Raw genomic sequence first — 26,780 nt, 5'->3', positions numbered from 1 at the left:
AAAATACTTCATAACATCGTTAAGGAAGAAACAGCATATTATGAGGGTATCCCATTTCTAAATTACTATTATTTGACGGCGTGTTTCTGTGTGAGCAAATGTTTTTCTAATCTTTCTAAATTTCATAATTAAATCTAGGAACATTGATAAAATTGTTCAATTACCTTGAAAAATAAATAGTTACTGCAGAATTAACGAACAAAGTAAGTAACTGCAGAATTTAAGTTCTGCAGTTTTCTTGACGGAAGAGCTTATTTCGTTTCACTTCAGATGCTTATCTCAATGTTCTCGAAGTTATTAACGGATTTTCTGGCTCATCGGAATGATGAAAGTAGTTCGATAGTCGGATATACAATTTCCTTCTTATCTATACGTTCGTATTTGTTTCGGTATTGTGTCTATACTTTTGAAACTCCTCTGAGTTTAAGCAAAGACTAAGAAGGATTACGCAGAGCACACTGAACCTACTGCATATCCGGTATCTTTAGATGCTAATGTATCTTCCACAGGATATAGTGCCATTGAAAAATGGATTTTTTAAATTAAATTCCTTCCCAAAAGAATCTATTCAGATTTTACATATTTAAAGACTAACGATGATAATATTATCATATTTGTTATATTTCACCCTTTAACATCGCAATTTCCCCAATTAAAGTATTATTTAATCCACTAAGCACTAATATACCAATAAGTATAGTATAAATCAAACTATCGCAAAAAATGATAGCCAAAGGAAACAGGCAAAAAAAGGCAGTGATTTCCCGCTAATTTCACTGAATTTTCACGTGAAGAATGATCGTATTGTTCAGTCTACACTGTAAATGACCCTATACGCAAATATTAAAGTAATTTATTCGAAGAAAGATCTGAGGTTTACCCGTCGTATGATGATGTTGAAGTTATTTCGGGTTTCCCACCGGATGAGGTTCTCCATCTCTGCCGACGTTTCGATGGTCGTGTCGTCCATCGTCATCAGGGCTTCATCAGGGCGTCATCGGCATCAGGGCAGCCCTGATGACGATGGACGACACGACCATCGAAACGTCGGCAGAGATGGAGAACCTCATCCGGTGGGAAACCCGAAATAACTTCAACATAATTTATTCGAGTTTCCCATCGACCTATGCGTCGCGTCTCCGTCGACAATTTTACGCACGAACCGTACGTTTGCGTGAGAAACGCAACACGTAGATCGAACCAACGGAAAAGATACAACACGTGATTCGGTGAAGAACCCGAACGATTTACTAATGCATCATATTTCGTGGCACTCTCAGATCACTCTCGGCACAAACTGACTTGGGCAACCGCGGACAATAAGCCCGGATAGTCACGTGCGCACGGGTAATTGGTAGTTTTCTGCAGGTGGGTAAGTGCGTGTGCTGGGGAACGTACCCTAATGGTATATATCGGAGGACACAATAAAACCTGATCCCGTTCCACAGAAGGAGATAATGGAACTGAATGCGCAGCAGACCGGCCGACGTGCGTGCACGGAATGACGAGGACATCTCAGGGGTGGCTCCCTCTCCCGCTGTCGTTGACCTCATTCTGGAAACCCCTTAAGGAACGCTCTCCCTGCCCCCCCCCCCGCCTCCTACCAATCTTATCACCACCCACCTCGCCTGAATATCTTCCTCCTTCGAATCTTCTCTCTCCGACTGCGATCTCCGCAACAACCTCCTCGTTCGCAATGGAGAGTGGCGCCCTCTCCGCTTTACGATGTTTACTCCACGGCTGCCTTTTTCAATCCCCCTCGTTCCCCTGGTCCTCCTCGGGCCCATCATAGTCAGGAATCCAACACAGTATGCCCCCCCAACCGTTTCCCCATTCCACGACTCCTCCTCCTCCGTTCCCACACTCGAAAACGGGCGAGGAGAAAATAACAAAAAAGAAACTATTTCCGCCCACGCCAACTCTCCGGCATTTGCCTTCTCTAGAGGTCGACGGGCACGGCTCCTTTCGTGGATTGGGCTAAGGGGGTTATTCTGTATTCCTGAACAATAAGGACCACTTTCGGACAGCATTTGGGTCTTCATATAATTCGTCCGATGAGACATTCATTCCTCGAGGTGAAAGTAATGTTAATGAACCGTTCCCAATCCGCGCTCAAGCCGAATCCCTGTGGGGCGATTCTGCACTTCCGAATAAAAATGACCAATTTCGGAGAGCTGCTGGATCTTCAAATGAATCGATCAATGAATCATTAACTCCTCGAGGCAAGAAGAATGGTAATGAACCGTTCACATTACGCGCTCAAGCCGAATATCACGGGGCGGTTCTCTGTTTCCGAATGAAAATGTTCACACTCGGAGAACCGTAAGTATTCGAATGAATCGTTCGATGTGTCGTGTAATCAGGCTTTTTTTTAAATAATACACGCGAATTAAGATGAAATTCTGTTGGAAAATGAGAGACAAAGTGCTGGGTTTAGATTGCATGAGAATGAAGTACAGATATCTTTCAGAGCAACATGGAGTACATAATCTTGAAATACGTGATATTTCCAGAGAAGCGCTATAATAAGAGAGATAATTTGCCAAGCGAATGGTTATACACAGTGGAAATTCTTTTTTTTTCTCTCCGGAAATGTAGGACTTAAACATATTCAAGGACGAACTCAGAGAGTCAAATCTCCCATAATGGTCACCTTATTTTTAAAAATATTTTATTTTGCAATATCGACCAAGCTAAAGGCTGGCATCTCCTGTCGCACTCCTATTCAGGCGGCTTGCGATACGGTATGTAGATGCACATGCAAAAAATATGGAAAATTCGAAACAAAGGACTCTTTCTCGCCTCGTGATGGGTTATATCGCTGTTTGGCCGATTCCATTGAGGAGACTATATGCATTTATTACCCTAAATATTACCCATCTTACCCATAGTTCATTAAGGAGAACGATGATCCTACTAAAAAGATTGAGGAATACAATAAAAACGCTATGTGAAGCAAAGAAAAGCATAAGTTTGATCGCATTATTCAACAGTTACGTTTATAAGTTAGTAATCAATTATACGTTGACAGTTTCTCTGAGGGAAAAAAAAGAGTTTAGACGTAAATATTTCGAACCACGATTTTATCACGTTGAAACTTGCCTCCTGATGAACAGCCGCTAATCTGCACGCGAACGGAAAGTTATTAGTCACAAAAAAACGCATTGCAATGCATTGGGAAACATAACGCAGAGCAAATACAAGGAAATATTATTAGGGAGACAAATACGCTCAAGTTTTTGTGGACTAGCAGGTATCTTTGTGAAACAGAGAAAGGAATGTTTCCTTACCGATTAATCTTGCTACTTTTCTTCTTCCAACGCCGAAAAAAGGTTGATTGACACTCTCTTTGCTCGTCTCTGATTGATTACGCATCTTCTTGAGGTCCTCCTATCGCACCATCAGATGGACTTTATTTAATTCATTTTTTACAATCCTTCAAAAATACGTTAGGCCTGCGAGGAATGCGTCGATAAGTGCTTCGGTTAAGTGCCTCCCCTGGCTGGGGCCCTGGAATCTTCCGTCCAACAATTCGAGAATCTCAACCCAAGGAACGATCCATCCTTTCGTCGGCCCATTTAACATTCCGAACCTCCTCCACCCCCCATTGCGTCACCCGCCAACCCCCTCACGCCCCAAGAGCGGGGTCGCTTTGGCGCCAGTGCCTTTTAAAAATCCATAATCATTTGCACCAGTATCCAATCAAATATAAAAACCACTCGCACCATTGTAACCACGTAAATTTGGTTTGTCATGTCATTTCGTTTGCACAATTTTAGTGTAAATTAAAACATTTTTACTGCGACAGGGTCGAGCTTGGATGAAGTTTGGGAAAAAAACGAACAGCGCGATTCGTCAAAAACTTTTACGGGCGTACAGATAGCGTTGCACAGATGTTAAACGAATTAGACTGGGAGCCGCTACAGACTCGAAGACTGCGCGCTATGCTTAGATTTCTTGAGCAATTGGGAAAAGATAGCTTACAGAGCGGCAAGGAGAACGTCATACTAGATTCCCACTATATTAGATGGACCATTTCTAGGTTCCATTCCGGTTCCATTCCGAACCATTTCCAGGTCCGAAAGAAAGAATAAATTAGGGGAGATATTTTGCCGAACGGATAGGTATGGGAATTCGTGTATCCCCCGATCCATAAAGAACCATAAATAAATGCTAGGCGTAACTTCGTAAGAGAATTTCTTTTGTTAACGCCTGGCGTCCTAACACCCGACACCACACGCCTAAAGAGGTGGTTTTCGGGGTAGTATGTAGATGAGGTGGAAGAGAAAGATAGGGTGGAATACTCCAGGAATATAAGGATTACGATACTATTCCCAGACAGTGCAGCTACACAGCGTTGTTCGAATTCTCTTTATATGGGAGCACTACCAATAAATACTGCGTCCAGCACTCATTATAGGATGGTATGCTGTAATAATTAGGAAAGAAGACAAATTAATACCAAAGAAATACTGATAAATGCTGTTGCCGTTTACCTCGGTGCTTTTTCTGTTCACCTATCAAAGAATGCTATTACTTCGCCTCTGATTTAATTATTTTCTCGCCGGATATCTATGACGGGCAACCATAATGACAGACCTCAAAATTCCCCGAGGGATAAACCGGAAAAATTTTCTTCTGGTACCCAACCGGGTTAGTTTGATTATAATCGGCGTCAAAATCTATCTTTATATCAATAACGATTGAACACCCAACATCATCCAACTTTTTGGCGAAGGTAACTAAGAATATCGTATTCCCCATTTCCTTCACTAAATATGACATTAGTTTGGGTATATTTCAAGTATTGAATGGAAAACGAGGTAAATATCTAACGCGAGTATTGTCAAGAAAGGAATTGTCCAAATGTATGTCCTTCGCAAGGTAACAATACTGTAAAAGCAACTTTTAATTGAAAAGGTAGGAGTGTTTAAATTTTAAATTACTTTAAAAAGTGAACAATTATCATTCTAACCTACCGAAAAAAGCAATCGTTATTTGTGATCCATATATTTTTATTTCATTACGGGCCATCCTCGCAAAAGAAGACGCATTATGCCTACGGATCTTTGGACCACAAATCGCCAAAGTGTAACGATGAGCACGTTAGAGGAAATTCAAAATGCTTGACAATCATTCATGAATTAGGTTATTCAATATATATAACGCAAATGTAAAATAAAAACAATCACCTCTTCTCTTTTTAAGAGCTGAGCAAGTGATCGAGGTGTTTATTGTTTTTCTTTCAAAACATCGCATCTGGAGCAATTCGAGCTAAGAAGTGCTGTCTTCAATGCAACTCGCATCTCGAGTTCCCGCCAGGTGTGTTCTCGCTTCGTTTTGGAACAAGAAGAAAGGCATCTGGCAAGTTCTCCCCTCGCAATCACGTGGAAACAAGAGTAAACTGCGCAAAAGCTAGGAACCTCGCAATGAATACACAGGGAAATTGGCACGGCATTAGCAGGCCATTTATAACTTCCTTACGGGCGATTTATACCTTGTTTTCTAGACCATTCACTTAATGGGACAACGTATTATTTGTGTCGAGGATTTATTTAAAAGTGATGGACGCAAGAAACGAATTATGATATGTATCACAAAAATTGTACTTCCCTGTCTTTGACTTGGGCTCGAAGAAGATTTTAACGGTTTTGCGTCCTCTTTTGCGAGGATGACCCGTAATGAAATAAAAATATATGGATCACAAATAACGATTGTTTTTTTTCGGTAGATTAGAATGGCAATTATTCATTTTCTCAAGTAATTTAAATGTACTCTACACTTCTACCTTTTCAATCAATGGTTTATTTTACAGTATTGCTACCGTGCTAAGGACATACATTTGGACAATTCCTTTCTTGACCATTTCTACGAGAAGGGCATACTGATACTACACTCGACTAAATGATGCAAAACATTACACACTTTGTTTCGCAGAGAGAAAGAAGAATTATTTTTCCACAAAAGCGAATAATGCAAGGGCTCTTGCAATTTTCCTTACAACGCGCAGCATTAACACAGGTTCGCCCACGTTAATTAGCGAAAAAATTTAGTCAGAGTAGCGGATTGCGGTTGTGTCAGAATAATACGAATAATCCATTAGTTTGCCTTATCTTACCATTATCATGCTTTGGCAAAGCATCCGGGGGTATTAGACTTGAGCAGCTTTAACTCCCATCCAGCAGAGTGATAATTCCACTTCGAGCTTTACCAGAGAATTCACGGTTATGAGGATAGATATCACGATTTATAACATAATTTTGGGCCGATGCTGGTGAGATGTGTCAGTTAAAGATGAAAAAAAGTTCCGATAGCAAAAAGCACAAAATGTTTATAAAAGCGGAAATGTTTTCTACAAGCGAATGAATCCGAAATTGTACCTACACTTGACTGAATGAAGATATGACCTCATAGCATCCTGTTCCGCAATTGCGATCTTCGCAAAGGCGTAATACACCTAGGCGCTTTGCATTTTCCCACTTTTCTCTCAATTAAGTGATCACACAAAAGAGAGAGATACAAATTACGCATAAAAAGTGACAGCAGCAACATTTATAAGCCTATAAATAAACCCTAATACATGAAATGCTAAATGCTCGATAAGAATTTTTTCAGTAAAATCATTGATTATATTGATTTAATATAACGTGGAAATATATAGACTATTTTGAATGTGGTAGTAAAAATATTAATGCTTGACGCACATTACCGGCTTATGCGTAGCTGTAAGCGATCCCAAGTTACTTAGAAATTATCACTTGCAAGGAGAAAAAACTGATTAAAAATTGATTGCTATAGTATTGCAGTGAAATATTTTGATTATTTCGTCATTATCGGTGGTCAAAACTAGACTTCACTCTCAAATGATTCCAGGAGATATCTGATTGCCACAAAATTTAAAGGAGAAATCATCATAATATCAATAATAAATTAAGTTTTTTAAGGTGATGTGGTAACTTTTACATTCTTTGCCCCCAAGGATTCTAAAAAGACGAAAAAAAACCTTAAAATAAAATTCGGAACGATCTTCAGGATGGAATTTAATATGCATGACGAGAGTAATTATGCGGGCGGGGCCTAATCGACCAAATGGAACTCAAATGAGAAAGCTCTCCAGGGTATTCGTTTGATACATGTACATATATTCAACGGTATTTATTTTATCATCATAAAGGTAAAGCCAGCGAGCATCTTTTTAGAGAAGAAATGAAATTCGGGCAAGCAAGCGAAAAAAAGGGAAGAAAAGAAAAGTAAATAAGTAAGAGCTCATGAATTATTCTAAAAGCATCAGCGAACCATTAATCTCCTGCTTTAACCATCGGAATGCATGAAACATCGGAATATATATTTTCAGCAGAGCGACTCAAAAGAATATTCCAAGAGATTTTTACGTTGAGTGCGCACACCGTGTTTCTATTTTTTTCTTCTACTCCTTATTTTGGCCGAATGATACGATAACGTCTGTCAGCCTCCCTCGGTCCATACCTACGCTATTCAATTCCGAAAAGGATTCTAAGCGCGTACTAGGCTGGAAGACATTTTGGTTACCTGCCAAGTCGAGTTTCATGCTTATTTTACATGGGCTCTAAGCTAGTGGGCAGTAATGCACGATTTCAACGTAAAAAAAAGAAAGATGGCGTTGATTTTGTGTGCTTCGGAGGACGACCGACTATTTTGGGGGCGGCGCAGCCGTCGTTCACGAAAATGGAGTTGGAAGAATCAGACGATTTCCGCATCCGTTGAATTCATATTCTTATGTATAACGGGAAATTTCAGGCAGCGGCCTAATTCTACCCAAATTGCGAGATTAGCGAAGTGATAACTGTCCGGGACCTCCAAGAGGCACCAGTCGGAAACCTACGAGCCAAATAGACTGCGTAATAAATTGCACCGTGAGGGAGCAATGCACTCTCGTTGCAGACGGTATTATACAACGAAGCATGGAGTACGGTCAGCCACAGGCCTTCGGCTTCACTTGCTCACCTAAAAGCTTATATTACAGAGTGATATTGTTCAAACTTCGTAGATATATTATTTTTTTAAATATCACGTTTAGTTCTCTGATAATGGTGCATCTTTAGTGACGAAGGCGGTTCATAAATTAACATGTGTGGAAAATAAAAAATGTAATTAGTCTGCAAAATGCTAATTTTAGCATAGTAGAAAAAACTAATATAAATATTTACAAAAATGATTGGAAGGCATAGTTATTTTACCATCATCTCTTAAACCTTTCATCATAAGTCAACAAAGAGTTTCGGGTAGGTTTATAATGTCTATATACTACTATAGTCATTCATTACTTGACGGAAAAAGAGTACGCAATCAATACCGAGCATGTAATTTTCGGAGTTTGGCCAGGTGGCTTAGCGTATTAATTTCTATTGGTCATTAAACACAATAATAGATTACGAACACCATGTAAAAATTAAGAAAACTATATAATGTCAGTAAGCACGCAAATCCTATTGAAATGGATTATTTCACCTCAGATAAAAAAATAAAAAATATGCAAATAATAGAAATAACAACAGACAGCGAAACAATTCCCACCAAATCCTATAAATTTAGAAATGTCGCTAAGAGTTTATGAAAGTCTTTTTGTTAAAGTACAGGAAACATAATATGTAGTATGCATACAATATGTTATTGCTATTTTTAAAGGGAAACTCATACCCATAGTGCCTGATACATCTTTATGATAAATTAATAAAGATAAAAAACATAAAAATAAGATATAAAAATAAAATTTATGAACCTCAGCGTAAGGCCTGATGAGTTCAAAAACGGTAGAGTTGAAAAATATATTTGCCGATTACAACAAATTGCTGGATTCGCACAACGCAGAAATTCAATTAAAAGAGGAAAAAAATCTCCGACAAAATCTTAAGCGGTTGTAATAGATGACCTTCAACGGTGACAGGCCCGAGATGAGTTGCTTTTTGAATAAGGAAACATGTAGATTATTGCCGCAACACAATATTGTCTTCTTTAATATACGGATATCTATAATGCTTTCTACACCTTAAGAATCATGGTAAAAATAAAATTTAGGAACTTCACCGTACCACTACCATTAGTGGTGAAAGCATAACAATGCTGATAATAAAGATATCAAACCACGTTAATATTCATTATAATATCACTGCGAATGGTCAAATAGCTTTAATAGTGTTCACTAAAAAATTTATGAATTGAATATTCCAGAATCTGCGCACCCATTTTTTTTTTCAAATTTACCTCGATGGATAGAGCCAATGATGGAATTCTGTTTTTTTTTCAATAATCTACATGAAAAGTATATCCTTCGTATCGCGCAATTTAGAACCTACGCCCTCAAAATGGATTCTGAACCCGTTGAGGATTGATCAAGTAAGCCGTAAAACCGGTTTTGGATTAGTAAGTTAAAATTTACCGTCAGTTTTCCGAAATAACTTAATATTCACTTCACAGCCTGCTTCAAGACATTTTGAACTATCTTCAGCTGATTGATAGAAGACCTCAAACAACCCAAAATGCATTGAAACAATTCGTGAAGTAAAATTAAATATTTTTTGAGGAAAAATGCGAGTAAGTCTTCATTGACAAATATGCTTGAATTCTACCAGATGAAGCCTGAAACGGCTCCGTATAATTGGTTTTGGAATGAAACATTTCCATTTACATTGGCGAAATCAATTTTGATACACAAAATCCACTTGAACCCAATAAGCAGATTGCCTCAACATCAATTCATTTACACTGCAAGACATTGGTTATAATGCTGCGACCTCAAGTAGAAAAAAAGAAAACGACACAGCGCATTTTCTGAGGAAAAATACGTAAAACTCTTAACCCAAATCGATGAGCAGAATTTTACAACGCAAGGCCGGCGGTGCTCTTCTTGGAATCGTGGCACTACAAATTTTACAGGGCGATACTCCTCACTCATTCACAAAAAATGGCAGACTTGAAGTATTGAAAGGGCTGAGGCGTTACCAAGGACACCGAGATACACAATAAATTCCAAATAAAAATGTGAAAGATTTATTACTGCAAATTATTAGAAAGATTAAATAAGATTTAAGAAAAATGCGTGGTTCTAATCGTATAAAGGATGGTCGACGAATTCGATGTTGGTAGTAAGCGAATAGAGAGAATGTTTTGATTGAGCCGAGAGATGTTTTGGGATAGAAGCAATTGGGCAGAGCGGGGGTTGGTTAAGTGTCAATAGAGTAAGTTTCACACCGAAAATAAAATGAACAACAGCAATATCCAATATAACCCAGAGCGTCACCAATCAAACACGATTAATCAGCATTCTTTCCATAACAAGTTAATTTTCCCAAATCAACTTTATAGCAATCAACAAATATATATATATATATATATAATATCTTCCGGGCGGAACGCAGCCGCAAATACAAAACATACAGAAAACGAGGTTAACTTTTTTTTAAATAGCCATACTGTTTAATTTAAAACAATACTATATATCAATAAATAGTTAGTATACGATAAACGTACTTTTTATAAATATACAAAAAAAACAAAAAACAATACACAGACACACAGTTAATATGATAATAATAATAATATAATAGACAAAGCACGCCCATGTATCTATATACAATGTGTTAGTGACGTCACGGTAGACGTGTCTTTTATAAAACGAATAAACGCCATGCGCGCCACTCCCGTGCGCTGCGGTGGCGTCACGAAACACTTAAGACGAACAATTGCAACTCGCACTCTCTCCACCCTCAACAAGACTCACCATTTTATAATCGTCTATTTTGCTGATTGATCGTAGGAATACGTTGACGTTAACAAGCGTGGGGGCGTCCTCTGAAGGTAGTAAATGAGGTGGTATGGAGGCATTCATTGGATGGTGGTAATGGGCCAATCGTAGTGGAGGGGGGGAAGAACATAGCAACACAAGCATTATTTTAAAAGGTTCTTTTCTCTCATTTCCTCTTCTTCATCTTTTTTTTCTTTTATTAATTAAGATACACAATTTTAAACTGTTTTAGGGGGGCGGGAGCATGCAGTGGATAACTTTTTTATGGCTATCATGATGATAGACATCTTGACGTCGTAACAGCGCGTGAAAAATATGGGCTCACTATGAGAAGAGATAGCTAAAAATATGTCAGAATAACGGGCAAATCAATTTTAGTATCAGCCATATCTAAAGAATACTACAAAGAGAGGAGGGATGACTAAGATGTCTATTGAGGCACTCAAGTAAGTGATATGTGAACTGACTGTCAATAGTGATAACTTTGGAATGGCACTTTAATCTGGAATGGTCACACGTCACGTGCTATTACAACGTCATAAATTTATATTTACTTCAATAATTGTGATCGCTTCCGTTTTTTTTACCAAAATACCGAAGTACAATATCAGGTAAAATAAACCTGCCTTATTGAAATCTGGACAATAATTAAATATTTTATATTACAAGCGCTTATTATATTAAATAATTGTTATATTAACAACATAATATATCAGTTTTATTTATAATATCAATTTTTTAAGCCTTAATATCGCGCGCAAATATGCAAGATACACACACAGGAAAATGCTGAGAATTCTTCTTGAATGGTTACATCAAGGAAGAATTATGCAACCGATTAATAGAGACAGTGTGAAAACCTCGATGCAGGAGCAATCAAGCTCAAATGACGAAGTGAGTATTGACACACACATAATTACATTTTTGAATACCGGTTCTACCAAAAATTAATTGGCTCAAATGATAGAATTTGTATCATGGCAGCATTATTTATGGTTTCATAGTTTAGCATCGAAGGTGTAAACAAAATTTATACGATGGCATGGTTATTCAATGGCCTTAGACAAAAAAAATGAGCCATTAGAAGAAGTTTTAATTTATGAGTGGTTAAAAAATGTAGTTTTTAGAATTGCATCAAGGAAATTTTTCAAAAAAAATTACGAAAAGCCGTGCGTATAATCTTCCCCAACATTTTGTGACGCGACAAAAAATTTTACAACAAATAAAAAAAAAATGTCAGGTGTTGTGAACGAATAGACACTAAAAGGGAAGATGCTTGATCGCAGTCGAAAAAAAAATCCAACGTGTCCAGTGTAAAATTTGCGTGTGTGAATAGCCTCCATCTAAGATCTACGGTCAATAAAACGTCTACTCTAAAAAAATCATTTTCAAATAAAAATTCAAAAGAAGCTTCATCGGTAAGAACCAGGTAGAGCATAGAGAGAAAATTGCTGAGAAGAACTTTATTAAAGGAGGTTTGTAGCCGAGAGAGGGAAGTTTTTGGAGAAAAGAATGTAAAAGTGTCAGAGAAAGATAGATAGAGATGATAGGTGACACATATTTGAAAATATAGGTGATAGGGACGAGGGCTAATAGCTGAGGAAACCTATTTCTTATTTATTTTTTTAATTTCGGGGGAAAAAAACTTGACGAGAGAGGACAAATGGGGAGGGGCCGAGGGACATCACATATCAATGACTGGTGGATGAATCATTTTCACTGAGGTTATTGAGGCGGATTGAACCTTAAGAAATTGTCGGGCAAGCCTTGCTGGGAAATTTCATGGGAGTAATGAGGGAGCAGGTGAAAGGTATGAGCGAGGATTACGTATGGAAAATTGCAGGAAACACTACAGTAGAACCGGGAGAGACGTAGTAAGTGAGAAACAAGATAGGTACCATAAGACTAAGGAGTATGTAATGTTAGGTTACCACCACACAATCTGACCCAGGATTGGACAGACATTGAAAATTTCACTAAGCTAGTAACTTAGGATATGTAAAATAGTTATGCGTAGATACAACAAAAAATTTAATATAGAACACTTCTTAAATATAATATACCTCTCCCAATGCATTTTGTGACATACTTTCATCAGATTTAAACATCAGAAGCTTTTTTAAAAGCTGATATACAACGCTATACTAGCTGCTAAGAAGGATTTTGAAGCTAATAGTAAACATAGAATTCGGCAAGAAGTAGTTTAAGAAAGCCACAATAAATGAGAAAATTATGATGCACTAATATGCGTCTGAAGAAAGTGGACACCCCCGGGGAATTGAATATACCCCAAGTGAAAGGGGTATCTGGGAATTTAGAACAATATGAATGTTTTGACAGCTTTGAAGGCTTTACTGCCGATCTGAAGCTAAAATTTCCGTGAGTGATTACAAATTTTCAATAACAGTTTTTGAAACTTGTTACATAATTATTTTCTTAGGGGGAGTTTTACAACCCTAAAAACTCTACCCTCTAGATACGCCTATGAAATTTACAGATGTAAATAACCAAGTATTAGTCCTGGATATTTGTCTGACTTAGGATATCCGTGAAAATAATATACTTCTTTTAAACTTGATTACGCCTACAATATCATTTAAAACTTGAAATCAATTATAGCAGCCAATTGAAAATACCTCTAAATTAAATATAATTAAATACCTCTAAATTCCTTTGGGATTCCATCGTGGGCCTTCGTAAGTGAGGTATTTTTTGATGAGAAGGCACATTAAAATGAAATAATTTCCACCAGACGCTTATATTTTCGAAGAACTGCTTAGCAAACCACTGCAAATTAATTAAAATGTGACTACCAAAGAAAATGGATAAGTGTGTCAAAGTATATCTGAAAAAAATTGGAAATCCTAATCCTACTGAGGTAAATTAAACAATAGAATCAAAATAAGCGCTATTTTATTCAAATTTTAAAGTTTTACATGCTAAAACATTTAGTTGCGACTTTCAGGTGGGCAAAAGGTTTTAAAAATATTGGAAGAGATAGTCTCTTAGGCCATGACTACCTCCATACTGACTAGAATACATTGCTTAAGCTACCTTAATATATTCTTGACAGTTTTTCACAGAGTCACTTAATAGAAAGCTTTCTCTCCTAGAGCATAAATAATAAATAAGCTCTGGCTAGCAAAGATGTTTAGAACCGGATGGGATAATGTTAAAACCAACTATCAATCCTACACAAGGTGGCTTACGAAGAAATTGCTAATAAAACAAAGTCATTACAAATCTTTTAAATTTTCCATAATTTTACTAGCCCTCACATATTGACAGATGATCAGGGTTTAAGAACCATAAAACAATCCTGGGCCAGATTTTGAGAGGTGTAACCGTTGAAGTGAAGGTAACGAGTATCCATCTTAGGAGGCAATAGCAGCGCATAAATAATGTCCTGATAATTCATGTTTCTTGCGGGATAATGTAAACGGGATCGCTTCTAGACTTCGAGTTCATCGCTGGTTGAACAGAGGGATGCAATCCCACGGCTAACAATCTCATCAACGAGCCTGCGACAATGTTGTGATAGGAAAAACGATGTCTTCTGTATCAGCCACGCAAAAAGTTAACACATTCGAGAAAAATCCTCTTCAATATACTGAAGATTTAAAGAGATTATGAATAATATAAAGGTATGTAGAGATATAAACCTGAAATGCATATAGTATTATACCCATAAAATACATGACAATTTAGCACGATGCAATTTATTACACACTTTTTCTTGCACATGCTTTAAAAAATGGAAAGACGAAAGAATGTAAAAAATGGAGCAGAGAGCACTATTGCCGTTTTTAAAAAACTTACTAAGACAACTATGACGGTAACCCACTTTAGCACCTAAAATGCATATCGACTATTATGCAGCAGTACTAACTGGGGAGGAGGAGAGATCAAATGTTCACAGTCCATTCTATAGAATTTAAAAAAAGAATTTTTACAAAGAAAAGTTTAAGCTTGTTGTTTTTTTTAGATTTAATTTTTAATGATAGTGAGCTTCTTTTTAGTTGCCAAGGCATTTAAGTAATTTTAACTACGCCAATGACGCTCACCGCCGTTTAAATTTAGCGGTCGAACTTAATTCAAAGAGCGAGAAAAAATACACTGGTGATATTTTATATGAAATGACACGGATAAATGCGCACGTACGAATGGAGCAGCCGGTTCCATCAAAGTGGTTGTGTGGTCCTCTGGTGAGAAAGAAAACCAATCTATCGATATACATGTACGTGGACAAACCGATTCATATAGTCGTGGATGTATTTTAGTTTTAACAATCGGAGAAGACTTGTCTGGTTATAATACTTCACGATGTAAGCGTGTCAACCTAAATCATGCATCATTCCAAATCCACTGCTTTGCTATCTACAAGCTTTTGCTCGCATTCCAAGCTTCTCCGGAAACGGAATGCGGGATTAGAATTGAAATTATGTGCAAAGAAACTTACTTTTAGTTGGCACCGGGAGAGGATTATCAAAAAACTAAATTTAATGTGGTCAAATTTTTCAACACGTGAATCGTAATTGGAAAATAATATCTCTTTTAAGCAGCCATATAGCTTTTAGATCTACAGAACTCGATAATCATTGAGCATTTTCACGGAGTTCCCTTTTCACTAGAGAAAGCCGCAAATACCTAATGATGATGATAGTATTTATAACGACCAGCAGAGAACAAATGTCTCAGCAAAATATGATGCGCAGATTTAAAGAAAACAAAACCCAGGAAATATCTGAATAACAGTCCAAAAATAAAAATCCAAGGATTTTTTTAGTATTTCATCATAAAAAATGAACGAAAAATTATATGAAATTCGATTTTTCACTCTCGCATGACATATAGGTGTTAGAATAATTGGTACATGATAATATTCTACAACTAAAGCCAAGAACTTGCAACAAAAGCTGTAAAATAGATGTGCGCTTTGGAGAAATTTCATTTCTTCCATTGAAGCACTTAAGTAAGTAATTTATTTTAATTAAGGATTGGAAATACGTTGAATGTTCTACGAAAATTATAAAGCCTTGGACTACTGAATTCGGCAGTAACACCAAATTTATTGTGACTCTCAGTCATACATATAATTTACACGAAAATACTCTTTGAATTACTTTATCATCACCATTTGAGCAATGCTTTTTCCTCAAGAGTAAGCACGAAGTTGCCAAGTAAAAGTTGAATATGAGAATATAAGGTTTTCATAATGGCAGTCTTGACACTGCTCACATGGAGCCTCATCTCTATCACCACAGCCTTTACGCGGCCATTTGATTCACTAGGATATGATACACCAATTAGACAAGAAAAGGGATCTTCCTCTGAGGGGGAAGCGATATAATTTTATTTAAACAAAAGAAGACGGCGATCGAACCACTGGCCAACTTTGAATGGAACAGACCTTACTCGAGAGAACGTGCGGAATTGAGAAATTAGCGACAGGGAAGGCAGAGGGTACGGTGCTTAACATATTTGCCAATAGGAGGCGGCGGTGGGTGTTCTCTGTGGTGGATCCGTGGCAAAATAGATAAGAGCGAAATAGAAAAATAGATAGAAAATAGTAATAGCAATAATAAGAGTGAGCAGATTGCAGAAAAGTGTCATTTTTTTCTACTGATTGCAACTGCAGAGAAAAGTGAAGCTGAGTCATCGATGGATTGCACGACGGTGCATCTGGAGGAGAGGAGGGGAATGTGAGGAACTGAGACACTCGGACAAGTGACTTCGGAGAGATGTGAAAAGATTTTGGGCGGAGAGCGAGAGAGGAAGAAGAAACGGAGAAGAGTAGAAGGCGATGGCGAGAAACGGGGAAGCGTAGGCGATACAAACTCTACGTGAAATCTTCATGACTACACGACCAAGTTTCCACTTGAGGGTAGACAGCTTGATCATTGCAGTCGATTTTATTTTTTTCGTTATTTTACATACATTTAAGGGACAACATTTTTTTACATCTCATCAGCAACAAGAAGGTGGGAGCAATTTTATCGTAATATTTAAATTTTACAATTTTTTTATTATGGCTCGCAATTTTATGGATTGATTAGAGGCAATTTTATGAGATTTAATTCAAATAAAAAAGTGATTTTTGATTTTTCTTAACTTATATCCTTTAAAGACAAAACTTTCACTTGAACCATAGAGTATTTCAGCGGCAGGAATTCATGTATTCGCCTCTGCTTCAGCGCAAGATAATTCAGAGTCTCCAATACTCCTATGACTTACATCTAATCTGTCTACTTTTTCACCACGACCGACCTATATTAAGTCAATCATATTAGTGTGTTGTGTGGCAATGCTGATGATGGCATACTACTGCATTTTTAAGAATAGGCAATGTAAATAAAATATATTCCACCAGAAGAATCGTTTCATACATAGATTTTAATAGTAAGAGATAAAGCCCTAAATTTTACGACCAAAGTACTAACCTATGGAAAAAAAGTTGCCTTTTTGCACAGTTGCCTGAATCTCACAACCTCACCACACCTTAGCCATAAAAGAAACTATTAATGGGGAGCGATTAGAATGAGTCTATTTCCAAACCTAACTTCCTCATTAAAGTACATATGATAACACATTTTGTCAAAAAATAGAGTAGGTGAATAATAACAATTACCTGACCTGAAAATGGACTGATTGTGTATATAAGGATTCATAGAAAACTGTATCACAAAACCCATGTTACAAACAAGTGGTGATTTGTATCTCTTGCCAAGCAGAATTCGATAGTTGTATTCTGCTAGAAAAAGAACATAACCCGGTCAAAATAGACATTGACCCTTGCATAAATAGCTAACAAGCTGAAAATTTCCAGGAACGTTAGGAATACCACTCTAATGAAATCCTGAAAAGTCCCCATCGATCCAGTGTGTGCAAAAATTTTTATTCAAGGTCAAAGGTCACAAAAATGGGTATTTTGGATTTTTCGGCCAAAAGGTTAGTTTTACGATATAAATTGGTCAGTTTAAAATTGTAGAGCAGTTAATTTTCTACAAAATTGTGACTATACTTTTTTCTCTAAGAGTTATCATTTCTGAGATAGAGCCATTCGAGCAACACATGTGTTACGTGTCCAATAATGTTCAGAGAGCGCAATAATATAGTTTGCATATTACCGAGAATACAGTTACGGGTTATTTCGAATGGCTCTATCTCAGAAATGATAAATCCTAGAGAAAAAAGTATTAAGACAATTTTGTAGAAAATTAACTGCTCTACAATTTTGAACTGATCAATTTTTATCGTAAAACTAACCGTTTGGCCAAAAAAATCCAAAAAAACCATTTTTGTGACCTTTGACCTTGAATAAAAAATTTTGCACACACGGGATCGATGGGGACTTTTCAGGATTTCATTAAAGTGGTATTCCTAACGTTCCTGGAAATTTTTAGCTTGTTGGCAATTTATGCAAGGGTACCCCCTTTTTTTGGGCTAATTTGACCGGGCTAATAGGAGAATGATAGACTCCCAATAGGAATAGAGTTTAAAAACGAACTCCTAATAAAATATTCACGGTTTAAAACAGCATAAAAATTTGCAGACTGGCTGTTGGGAGGGAGTAGAAAATGGATTTCTCATCCAAGATATAGCAAACAACGCACGAGAAATGAAACTATCATTACTTTCATTCCACAGTTAAGAATGCATAACTATCATTGAAATTACTACTATTGAAACATACATTTCACACAGACAGGCGATATAACATCAAAAAAATTGGAGAACTTCCCGCAAAATTTACAATATTTGAAACTAAAATGGAATGTGAATACAATAAATGAAGAAGTATTTAGCTTTTGCGGCATGTTAAGTATTTGAGACTCATTGTTTAGTTATAAAAAACTAAGAGAACAATAATCCAACGGTTGGATCAAAAAGGAAAACTCTGTATAAAATCAAGTCTCCTTTTTTTTAAATGCATAACAGCGATGTCACGCTTTCGAAATACCCAACTATCTGTCGAAGGAGACCGCCAAAGTTTCTATTCAGGGTTCTTTCCACTGAATTGACTTTAAGATAGGCTTATGCACCAAATAGGACTTAATTATTACAGAAAAAATAAATGATCAACATTCCTGCGACAAAAATATTACGTAAAAAATTGTGTTGAATAAACTGTATCTCTATGCTCAAAATTAGACCAATTCAAAATCGATCACTGGCATATTGCGTGGATTTCTATCAAAGAATCGAAAATATTTCATCTATAACTTCCCCATAGTTTGCTGCACATGCAGAAATCAAAACAAACAATATTATTTTATCGATGCCGAAGAGAAATTTTTAAACGATACTCGTGTTTCAAGGAATTGAATCATTGATTTAAACTTGTTCATAAACTAACATAAACTTGTTCTCTTTTGCTTTTATTTTGGACTGCCAAATGTGTGAATGACTGTGTCGACTCGAGATTGTTTCCCTTTGTACTCGCTAACATAAAAAAGATGAAGAGGACAGGCATTCAAAGGATAAGACGCACACAGACACAGAGACACAGAGAGATAGGCAATAGAGAGAGAGAGAGAGTGACAAATGAACAGACAGAGAGACAGATAGTTAGACAGAAGCGAAAGAGCGGTAGTGGGGATCTCAATCAGGACAAGGTCAGGACTCATAAGAACATGGTCAGAAATGACGATAGAGGAAGACGGCAAAGAGAAGGAAACATAGAGAGATAAAGAGAGAGAGAGAGGGAGGGGATGATAGATGGAGAAAAGGAAAAGAAAGAGAGAGAGGGATAGTGCTCAGAGCGCTCGGATGAAAATATTATCATCACCAAAATGCCCATTTTTCGCTACCCATTTTCACCCCAAATGGACGAAACGTATTGCTCTAACATTAAGCCGTTACGGTAATTTTTCGGTGCCTTGTATTTAAAAATAAGACCAAATTTTATTCATCATCATCATTAGTCAACAACCCTAAGATGGTTGGACGCAGCTCTCCATTTCTCTCTCCTGTCCGCAAACCTTTTTATCATCAGGCCATCGTGACTCAAAATGTGGCCCACTAGGCTGTCCCGTCTTCTGTATAAGGTCTTTCCTCCCTCTCTTCTTAACAATTCCATTTCCACCTTTTCTAGCTTTTCCACTTCCATTTCCACTATTTCCAGGTTCTCTAGCTTTATATTTTATTCATATGCTGCGGAAGTTCTTTAGTATGGTGGCCTGGTGTGTAGGTTAGCTTACAATGATCGTGGCAGTGGTGGCGGGAAGAACTGCATTCAAAGATATTTTTGATGATTTGAAATTAATAGTGTTATATATTCGACAGCTAAAAAGGCGGACACTTATTCATGAGTAATTTTATATGGCTGCAAATCTAAATAAGGTAGTATCTTTTCTTATATTTGGAACTCTACAGCAGCTGCAACGTACTCAAGATAAATTTGTAAACAGAGTTTTCCTACACTTTCTCAATAGGTTTCTCAACCATTATAAAAAAAATATTTTATTCCCTTATCTAAAGTAAACGTAAGTTTAGGGTATTTGGAGAAAACGGCCAGATAGCAAGATAAACCGAACGAGCTTAAAGAATTACCACCACTTTCCGTCGTTAAAATGCCTACAATGATTGACGCAGTGTATGTTTGATTAAGCTAATACGGATGTAGTAAGCCAATAGTTAATGTCCCAAAACTGGTGATGCATGGTGCCCAAACTGTCCTTTGCTTGATTTTGGACTTATTATCTTTCTTCTTGAATATGGACTGCGTTGTTACACCTGAATATTGCTCCATAATAACTTCTATCGTATCCTAAGCACCTTATATCGTATTGTTTCCTTAGGTAAAACCCCACATTTTATTCAACCATTCCTATAATTTTCAAGTCTACTCATAATTATTACAACTTAGATATGATTATATTCTGCCACAAAATTTAGTTGCTTGTAAATGAAGAAACTAACATTAAAAGAACGATTTATAAACTCCTTTCTCACAAAAATCCTGGAAAACTACAGGCTGCATTGCGATATTTTAAGCAAACCGGATTTCTAACTCATTTCCAGGAATACTAATCGTGGATAGAATACCAAATATATTTTATGACATACTCGAGCACTAGTATTGACGAGAGAATTGAAGATAAATCCATGGAGGAATTCATACAATTTCACTGAAATTGCTCTGAAGAAAAACCATAATATGATCCGATAGTATATATCACTGGCAAGGAAAAATGGACCAGTCGCCCGGATCCTCAACGTTAAATCTCACGTAACAACCCATAGCTTTCGAATCGCACGGACGATTCAATCGTTTAAAAGGATCTTTTTCTCATTTTTTTAAACAGCCATCTTTAGTCTTCTTCGTAATTGATATTTTTAAACACTCTAAATGATAAAGAAATATGCAGACGACCAATAAACCTCCTAGCGACGACCTAGACCCTCGTCGTGACGGCATGCGGAGAGCAGCGACTCGCGGCGGCGTCCGCGGGAACTATTACTCCGAGATGGGCGTGGCAATTCGTTATGGAATGATCATGAGCGAGATGAAGAGCAGAAGAAGGCTTGAAGAGGGATTGGAATGAGTAACGGGGTGGTTATTGATGCTGGAAAAGATTTAAGGTGAGAGGAGAATCTTCGCAAGTGTTTGGTAGAGGGAGAGGGATAGATTGATCAAGCCGCAAGTTGCAAAGAAGTGAGACAGAGAATGAGAGATAGAGGGTAGAGATAAGACGGAGGTACACAGGGCTGGGATATCGATGACAGCGGCAGGATGTGACGCGCTTCAAAAAGGGTTTGGTAAACAATACGGTGAAGGTGGGTTCTCAAGGGGTTTAGGAAAGGGTAAGGGATACGGGATTATTAGACCTTCCCACTAGCCTCTCTCTTTTAAGTCTAATTCGTGGATGGGTGTCAAGCTGGTGGCTATTGAAGCAGTGATTGACTAGTCAAGTGTCACTGCTACAGAACAAAAAAAAAAGAAAAAAAGATGTCGACAAAGAACATCTTTTCGACAACGATTCTTAAATTTTTTTCCAAAGGAAAACTGAAACTTTGAGCACAAAATAGAAATGCTCTTATAAAACATCAACTAAAGGGGTGTAAAAACACTTATCACTTGAAGAGAAAAGAAAAGACAAATATATAAATATATATATAAAGATATAATATATATATAATTCCAGCACGCGACCCTCCGTTCATGGTCAAGGGGAGGGTGAATGGAAACTTACCATCGTGACGTCATCAATTTTTGAGATACTTCTGACAAATATGTTGACGTGCACGATTGCGGGGCCATCTGGTGTGTGGAAAAAGAATTACACGGTTAATGAGGAGAAAAACCCGAAGGTTCGTGTTTCGAAATTTGAAAGAAGAAGGGTTAGAGAGAAAAGAGGGGAGAGAGAATGATCATTTTAGATAGAGACAGACAGAGAGGGAGAGACGGAAAGATAGAGAGAGTAGGTTTTGACGATAGAGAAGATAGATAGAGCGAGATGTGGAGACAGTAGAGAGGGAACAGACGGATAGAGCAGATGAGCAGTAGGGATAGAGAAGAAGACAGAAGAGAAATTCGATAGGTTGGGCGCGAAGAGAAGGAGAATTTTCAGTTACGAATTTGGACTTTTGAAAGAAAAGAAAATGACCAGCGCAGACCTATCAAACAGCACTGGCAACAACCAACAACAGTAAATAATGAAAGAATTAACATCTTTTCATAAAAAAATCATCTATTTTCTTGAAATCATTATTCAGTTACTGAAAAGTGCCGGCGTGCAGAGCACACGACTGTTACTCATGGAATATTATTTACTGATAGTTAGTAATTATTCTTTCTACTTTTCATTCTTCTCCATTATTATTACCACTAAAAAATAACTAACTATGAAAACTAGATGTATTGATAACTGATTGTTAATCCATAGCATGAGTGATTGTTTAGCAACGAGAGTAAAACTTAGGTCAGAATATTTATGGAAATTTAATGGTTCTTTCTTTTAACACCTTAACTGCCATTATACATATTACTAGCCACATACTTTCTATTTAATATATCAAAATACATTTAAATACACCGAAGTAATTTACCATCTTTTGCTTATGCATCAAGTGTGTCTGGAAACAAGATGCTGCGAACACCGTATAAAAGACTTGGAAGGCTTTTACATGATGTACACAGCATTACACACCAATCGACGAAATTACAGTCACAGAAAGAAAATTCCAGTATCCTAAATTTTATTCCATAATCCACTCACTAAATTATTAACGACGTAGAAGACCTTATACCATTACATTACGAAAACCAAATAAAACTAACAGCAATTTCACAATTAAAATACTCCGGATGTTATTCACTTACACCAGCCAAATGATATTTAATGACTTTGGTTTGCAAAAGACTTGTGTAACACATTAAAGGTGATTTTATCAGCAATAATATCCTGACGATGCCTATAATAATGGACACAACTTTTTACAATGCCATGACTCTATAATACTTCTGATTTTTTATCATAACCCTCTTTTAATAATAAGAATAACATCAGAAAAAGAGAGGAATATGTAAAACACATAATATGTTAAAAATGATGCTTTCAAAAGTGTGGGTAAATGTTGAAACAATAGGTTGGTGTGAAGTCTTGAATAAAATTCCATTACGGTAATAGTGATAGAATTATGTTGATTCTAAATCTGAGTGATAAGAATAAAGAGAAATTTTCATTTTCGCAACACATTACTTTATATTTTATTCGTCTTTAGGAAGAAAAAATCCAGGTCAAATTTTTTTCCCAACCATGAGTACCTAAAATGGAACTAGAGCAAATGAATTTTCCGAAATACCATTAAATATCCTGTATGATATATTATATATTTCGACAATTAGCTATATTATTGTTATAAAGCTTAATCGTCTCGTTAATCTTAGCCTAATGTCTGAATCATGTAAGTATGTATGATGGCATCCGATTAACATTGAGCTAATAGTCTGTACATAAAAAAGGGATTAATTGGCAATAAACAATATAAATACACTCCCGTATGCATAAATCATTTCTATGGCAATTTAAAACGTACAATAGGCTCTGAATATGAGCTAGCACTCGCTTTCAGCAGTATGCATGCAAAGCTTGAAAATTTTGAGTCATGTAAGACAAACAAATGTTGGCATTGTGAAGCTTAAAAATTCTGTATTTGAAAATCCTAATGCTGAATCAGCAGCGATGAACCACTTCATTAAATAAACACCACCGATACTATACTAACAAACGCACTAAAATGCCACTTCATTTAGAAATTCAGACAAGCTAAATGAACACAGATCGTTAATATTGTCTATCAAAGAATAACATATAAGCATTGCATTGATAAAGAGGTTGACTGCCACCTCTGCCAAAATTTTGGTTGAAGCGCGCTATTATTAGCAAATACAGTAGTACAATTCTACTTGTTTCAGCTTATATCAATGATTAGTAAAATCGTGCGCACATAAATCGCATCTCATTGGGTAATAGTTTCAGGGAAACTGCTATCAGAGCTTTCGTAACAACTCCATATGAACAGAATAATTTTCGAATACCATGTATGCGTATTTTTAATTTGCCTTAAAAAAACGTTTCCTATCTATTCATGAAATATAACTTAAACATAATTTTTTGAGTAAAAATATTTTAAATCCTTCAATGAAAACGTTTAAACTTAGAAGCCTACGATAATGAGCAAATAGATTACTATATTAATATAAGTCATAAAAATATTAACTGTGGATAATATTGACTACATAGGTACTTGGAATATATATTGTGGCTTAAAGAGAAAAAATCTGCTGTAAGATAAAGAGTACTTTCGGATATTGATTGAAGCAGCTGGAATAAAAGTGATCATGGTTGTCAATCCAAACCTTTCACTTTAAGGTTCTTCGAGATAACATATTTCTCACACACCATAACGATGATATGATCGGCAGCGTGATTGAAATTATTAAAATCTTGGATTATTTACACAGTTTATTTAATCGTTTGTCCATTACTTACCTTATTCAGAATAAGCAATGTAATATGAGAAAATAATTTCAATATTTCATTCTCTAGATAAAATTTGAAACTTTGTTTTGTAAAAAAAGATTCTTAATTGAACCATGCGTCAGTTTTATGCACTGTCATACTCATCACTACGTTATGTTCTAGGCATAACAAAAATATTTTTGCGATAAAAATTTGCATGTACTAAAAAGATATGAAATACTAGGGCTGGCGGATAAATTGTGGGAAGAATATATAATTTATGGGCTGTGGGGGAATATAGAGAGAGAATGGGGAGGGCAAGCTATCTACATTGGCGTCAGTTGCGTGCATGAAGAATGCATAAAAATGCCGGTTGCAAGTAGAAACAAAGGCACTGGGACAGTATATAGAGATAATAGTGGCATAGGCATACCGCAAGTAAGTGAACAGCATACACTGCCTGACCTCATCACTATGAAACATGTCCGTCATGTTCACATCAAATATAGAAATATATGTAGAGAGATACATCATCGCCACTAGAGCTTAGTTTTTATTCTCGAAATTATTATGCAAATAGGACTCTCATCTAGGAATGGTGATGGCGCTTCAAAAAAATCTCTATCAGAACAAAGAAAAATAAACAAATTTGGGAAAAGCAGTGCAAGAGTTTGAATGCACAACTAAAATAAAATTTATGGAACTTATTAACGCGACCAGCAAACGCGCAACGCAATGCCTGAAAATTTTGTCGATTTAAAAAAAATCCTTTGCTAGTATTGACACGAGGGTTTTATTTTTTGAATAGACAAACACTATTTCGGGGAAATTTGTACGAGAGAGGAATAGGGAAGGGATGTAACGCGGACTGGTCTAAAGTTAGCAATCCAAAAAGAAAATATCTTTCACTAAACTGTGTCCCATAACCGTTACGGTGGCAGGACACAGGTGAGTTAAACAAAAGAACTAAGACAGAGAAGCTCTCTAAGAGGCTTGTGGGCTATTTGATGGGACACATGACATGGATTCGTCAATAGAACGAGAGGCACTCACATCGGTTTCGAATGCGGGATGTAAAAAGGCTGATTCTACGTAAGGGTGCCAAACAGGGTGTTCAATCAATCCAATCGATTCAAACCAAACATTAAACTTAAGGCCCCACTGATTGAAGTAATCAATGGGGCCATTTTCTCAAGGATTGTTAAGGGAGTACTCAAAAACAAGAAGGATGAGCGTGACACTAACACAGAAAAAAACGGGAATTGGGGGACTGATCTTCATTCGCTAGGTAAGAAAAACTCATTCCGTTCCATTAAAATAATATCTACTTGGGGATACTGAGTTGCCATTTTGTACTGAACTCAAAAAAGTAGCTTATTATATATATAAATTGTCTTAAATGGTCATCATATGGATAAAGTTCTGTCCATCACCAATAACTAGTGGTAGCAATTCTCAAAAAGAAATAACGAACATCAAATCATAAGAAAACTCTCTAGTTAGAATTAAAAGAAAACTGAAAATCATATAGGAATTGGCGTAAAAGAAAGTATATAGTAATATATATATATGTTCATATATATATTTTTTTAATAAGATGCCCGTTCCAAAAATAGGAATGGTATTTGAAATGTTCTAACTTACCATCTTGATGTCACTAATTGTTGCTATGCTTCGTACAAAGAGGTTAACGTTGACGATAGCAGGGCCATCTATAAGAGGTGATAACGGGGTATCGTCGGAAAGGATTGTTCCATAGTAAGGCAGGAAGGTCGTAGGGTGTCGAGATTGCAAGCGTGAAAGAGAAAAAGACAGGAAGACAGAGAGACGAAGGAATTTGAGAGGTTGGGGTGGAGGGAGGGGTTTTTGAGGGAAATACAGAACAAATAGGAAAGAGAAAGAAGGAAACAAGATAATAGACAAAAGAATAAGAGAGAGAGAGAGAGAGAAAGAGAAATAGATAAAAGGTAGGGTAAGAGGTTCTATCCACGTTATCGTGATCAATCAAGGGGGAGATTTGAAAGATATATATA

General features: G+C 36.7%; 1 protein-coding gene across 6 annotated transcripts in view; it reads right to left on the bottom strand.

The window, feature by feature from the left end:
• LOC124164389 (glutamate-gated chloride channel) overlaps positions 1-26,780 on the bottom strand; it is a 119,780-nt gene that overhangs the window by 58,021 nt on the left and 34,979 nt on the right. For 3 of the 6 annotated variants that reach the window (XM_046541708.1, XM_046541712.1, XM_046541714.1), the window contains exon 3: positions 10,757-10,827. In XM_046541708.1, coding sequence (XP_046397664.1) covers positions 10,757-10,827 — 71 coding nt within the window. Of the gene's footprint in view, positions 1-10,756; positions 10,828-21,975; positions 22,044-26,391; positions 26,460-26,780 lie in introns of all 6 variants that reach the window. The other 3 variants (XM_046541710.1, XM_046541713.1, XM_046541709.1) reach the window with 2 other exon arrangements.

Source organism: Ischnura elegans, chromosome 8 (assembly GCF_921293095.1).
Source record: "Ischnura elegans chromosome 8, ioIscEleg1.1, whole genome shotgun sequence".
Classification (NCBI taxonomy): Eukaryota; Metazoa; Arthropoda; class Insecta; order Odonata; family Coenagrionidae; genus Ischnura; species Ischnura elegans.
This window is presented reverse-complemented; position numbering and strand designations above follow the sequence as displayed.